Consider the following 4,616-nt stretch of genomic DNA (forward strand, 5'->3'; position numbering starts at 1 on the left):
GTAAGAATGAAAAAAAGTCACATTAAACATGGATTCGAAAACGCTTTCTTTCCAAGTTAAATATTTCTTATTTAAATTATACGTATTTATTATATGATGGACATCGGACGGCACGTCTCGCTTCGACGTTTGAATTTTACTTCTATTCACCTTCTAAAGTAAACAAAGAGTCATTAGATAGGTCTGTATGGAATTAGAATCAGTTTTTAAGCATTTAAGAGTGAAGATAGTATTCATCAATATGGTAACTTATTCTAACATCGAATTGGCGAATCTAAAATCATATTATCGCTGCGTGTGAAAAAATACGAAATAATAAATAAATAAAAAGAGAGTAAAAAATTTTTAAACGTCTTCAACAATCCATGCGATGTCGATGCGAAGCATGCGGAAAAAAATCATTTCCAGCAATTTCTGTAAAAATATAGCTATAAGTAAAAAATAGATAAAATAAAAAATAGATAAAATAAAAAATAGATATAAGTATGAAATAAAATATACACATAAATATAAAATAAAATATAAATATAAGATAAAAAAACGTTTGTAACTTGGAAAGGAAGCATTTCCGAATCTATGTTTATATGATTTTTTTTTATCCTTACAATGAGTGGAATATGTTCTCTTAAAGTTTGATTAACTATTTCTGAAACATCTTGTAATTTGTTAGAAATACTAAATATTTCTCAAAACGTAAATTTTTTTTATATAAATCATCAATTTATTATGCTATATATACAATTTGTTATCTAAAACGAAGATAACAAGTGATCAGGTTTTACTTGTTTGATTCGATTATTCTTTGGAAATTTTAAATAGTCATGAAACATATGTGAATACATTTATTACATGTTTATAAATTTATAATTATCATGATTGGCATACGTTGATTTTATATAAAAATTAAATATTATAGTGTTGCAGCGGCAATGTAATCGACCGTGCTCAGAAGAAGAAGAGTGTGCCGCAATCTAAATCTGTGGTGCCGCCAATAAAATTAGTATCGGTTGTTACTGGATTAACCGGAGCAAAGCCCGGCCAACAAAAAAGAAATTGCTTCCATCCTGGTATTTCTAGCTTGAGCAGGGATGCTATTGACTTACACGATAAATCGTCACTCACCAGTATGGACATGTTAAAGGCCATGCTTAGATACATTTGGCCAGAAGTAAGTAATATTATATTAATTTAAAACAATATATACAACATTATGTATTCTATTTTTATAGGATGATCCAGAAATACGGAAAAGAGTAAAAATAGCAGTAGGTTTACTTGTAGGAGCTAAAGTCTTAAATGTTCTTGTACCATTTATTTTTAAATATGCGATAGATATTTTAAATGCCCACACCGCAGCAATGTCTGGCAGTGCTGTGATGAATTTAACAAGTGCACCTGCAACAGTCGCGACAATGGCAACGTCGCTACTTGTAGGATGTAAGGATACTTATTTTAGAATATCTTAATATTTTAGTAAGAGAATTCTTATGATATATGTATATATGTATACATATATATATATATATATATATATATATATATGTGTGTGTGTGTGTATATATGTATACATATATATATATATATATATATATAGGATTTTAAATAATTCCAGAATATTCTTTGTAGATGGAATAGCACGAGCTGGAGCAGCTGGTTTTAGCGAACTTAGAAATGCGGTTTTTGCAAAAGTCGCACAGCACTCTATTCGTAAAATAGCAAAAAACGTTTTTGTTCATTTGCACAATCTCGATATGGCTTTTCATTTGAGTAGACAGACCGGCGCTTTATCGAAGGTAATATATGAAATTTAGCAACTTCTTTTATTATTTTCATGTCAAAAGTATTTAAAAAGCTATATGCTATATCTTAAAAAATATTCTTTATATCTTTTTCTCTATATCTTTTTCAGACAATCGATCGTGGCAGCCGTGGTATTAATTTCGTTTTAAACGCCATGGTATTTAACGTTGTACCTACAGCATTCGAACTAGCGTTAGTTAGTGCGATATTGGGGATAAAATGTGGACTAGAATACTCGGCTGTAGCGTTGGGTTGTGTGAGCGTTTATACTATGTTCACGTTAATTGTTACACAGTGGCGTACCAAATTCAGAATACGTATGAATCAAGCGGAAAACGAAGCGGGCAATAAAGCGATAGATTCACTCATTAATTATGAAACCGTAAAGGTCAGTAAAATGTACTTGTTTTTAAATAGATTTTTAAAAATACATATGCTCGCTTGCTTCAGTATTTTAACAACGAGAAGTTCGAAGCGGAAAGATACGATCAATCTTTGAAAAAATACGAAACGTCATCCCTCAAGACTAGCACGAGCTTAGCGATGTTGAACTTCGGGCAGAACGCCATTTTCAGCGGTGCGCTAAGCCTCATCATGGTATTGGCGGCACAAAATATCGTAAATGGTAATTATATTTGTAGTCTAATTTATTATTAAATTATATAGTACTTTTATAAACAAAAATTAATGCCCTCTTTATTTCTTTTGTATATAGGCACTATGACTGTCGGTGATTTAGTGATGGTGAATGCCTTGTTGTTTCAACTCTCGGTTCCTTTAGGCTTCTTAGGCTCTGTTTATCGAGAAGTAAGACAAGCTTTTATTGACATGCAAACTATGTTTACTCTCATGACAACTGATACTGCAATTAAAGTAAGATTATTGATATCTATGTAGCAATCTATCTATGTGGCAATCTATTTCTATTTGCAAATAATTAAATTGTTTTTCGGATCTTTATTAATAGTCAAAAGAAAATGCACTGAGATTTTATGTGACGTCAGATTCATCGGAAATTCAATTTAGAAACGTAAACTTCCAATATGTTCAAGGAAAACCTATTTTTAAAAATGTATCATTCACTATACCGAGTGGCAAGAAGATTGCTATTGTTGGAGGATCTGGTTGTGGGTAAGGTATTAGGTATATCTATATAAATTTTTTAACACATAAATTACTCATTTTTTTTTTTTGATTACTCATCATAAATTCACTAACAATCCATCAGTAATTGCCTTTTATTTTTCTAGAAAAACTACAATTGTGAGACTACTGTATAGATTTTTTGAACCAGATAATGGCAATATTTATATTAATGGTCATAACATTCGAGATGTTGATTTAGACGACCTCAGACAATGTATTTCAATTGTACCACAGGTGAAATCAATGTTTCATTCTTTTCTTTTAAAGCCAATTATTTTATGTACACTACAGCAGTATATACTACAGCATTTTTATAATACAATATATCATTTATAACAAAAACAAAATTGTAGGATACGGTACTCTTTCATGAAAGTATATTTTATAATTTACACTATGGTAATTTGAAAAAATCGCGCGATGAAGTTTTTGAAGCTGCGAAAATGGCAAATCTACATGACTCGATACTAAAATGGCCACAAGGATATGACACACCCGTGGGAGAACGTGGTTTGAAATTAAGTGGCGGAGAAAAACAAAGAGTTGCAATTGCCAGAGCAATTTTGAAAGATAGTCCTATATTGATTTTCGATGAAGCTACTTCTTCTTTGGATTCCATTACAGAACATGCAAGTTTTAGAAATGCTATATTTACAGAATGATTCGTATAAATTACCGATTTAATTATCGATTTAATTATTAGTGAAATTTGAAGATATATGAAAAAGTAGTAGTTTGAACAACAGTGTGTTGAATTCATCAAATGATGTTGACCTTAAAATGTCTCCAATGTCTCCACCCATAAAATAATTGTTTCACTATATTGTTTCCTTTTGTACTGAACACATTATATAATAATCAAATCGATTGCTTTATACAAAAAAATCATATACAATCCCTGTACATAGTCATATTATTTAAATATCTCTCCTACATTCCTTTAATATAAATAATTTTTTAATATAAATAATTTCTTTACAGAACATACTTGATGCCCTGCGTAATGCAACCGAAAAACGGACATCAATTGTGATCGCACATCGTTTATTGACAGTTATGGATGCTGATGATATACTTGTATTAGATCAGGGTAATTTAGTTGAAAGAGGAACACATGAGTCATTGTTATCTATACCAAATTCTTTGTACAGTAAATTGTGGGAAACTCAATATTTAGGCATGAAAAAATCACAAGAACAAAAAGAGAAAAATCAAGCTGAACAGTTTAATTAAAGATAGTGTAAACATATACTGAATGAAAGTTTTAGCCTTTTCAAGTAATTACCTCAAATGTTGTCTTATAGTTAGGCTTTAATAAATTATGTGAGATACAAAAATAATTTCACAAATAATAAAATATATATTACATTTATATGTTGTACATACAAATGTAAGTATTAAAGATAAGTGACAATATTTGTTACAAAGTCAGTGTACATATTAATATTAAATAAACAAATGTTACGCTCGTAATCTTATTACAAGCCTTCTATTATGTACATATATCTGAATAAGTATTTCTTTCTCTCTCTCTCTCTCTCTCTCTCTCTCTATTATTATATAATTATATGTATATAATTACACTTTGATTTGAAACTTGTAATAATATGAAATAATACATTCTTATGTACAATATGCAATAAAAATTAAACATAAAATCATGTGACAAG

The 4,616-nt window shown here is 29.6% G+C and overlaps 1 protein-coding gene across 1 annotated transcript in view; it reads left to right on the top strand.

Moving 5' to 3' along the window:
* LOC105624040 (ATP-binding cassette sub-family B member 7, mitochondrial) overlaps positions 1–4,413 on the top strand; it is a 7,001-nt gene extending 2,588 nt beyond the window's left edge. Inside the window, exons 2-11 of the mRNA XM_012205404.1 lie at positions 917–1,168; positions 1,230–1,437; positions 1,627–1,793; positions 1,910–2,188; positions 2,251–2,425; positions 2,516–2,673; positions 2,768–2,931; positions 3,051–3,180; positions 3,300–3,575; positions 3,928–4,413. Coding sequence (XP_012060794.1) covers positions 917–1,168; positions 1,230–1,437; positions 1,627–1,793; positions 1,910–2,188; positions 2,251–2,425; positions 2,516–2,673; positions 2,768–2,931; positions 3,051–3,180; positions 3,300–3,575; positions 3,928–4,179 — 2,061 coding nt within the window. The 3' untranslated portion in view covers positions 4,180–4,413. The remainder of the gene's footprint in view (positions 1–916; positions 1,169–1,229; positions 1,438–1,626; positions 1,794–1,909; positions 2,189–2,250; positions 2,426–2,515; positions 2,674–2,767; positions 2,932–3,050; positions 3,181–3,299; positions 3,576–3,927) is intronic.
* The last annotated feature ends 203 nt before the right edge of the window (positions 4,414–4,616 follow it).

Source organism: Atta cephalotes, assembly GCF_000143395.1.
Source record: "Atta cephalotes unplaced genomic scaffold scaffold00071, whole genome shotgun sequence".
In the NCBI taxonomy this organism is placed as follows: Eukaryota; Metazoa; Arthropoda; class Insecta; order Hymenoptera; family Formicidae; genus Atta; species Atta cephalotes.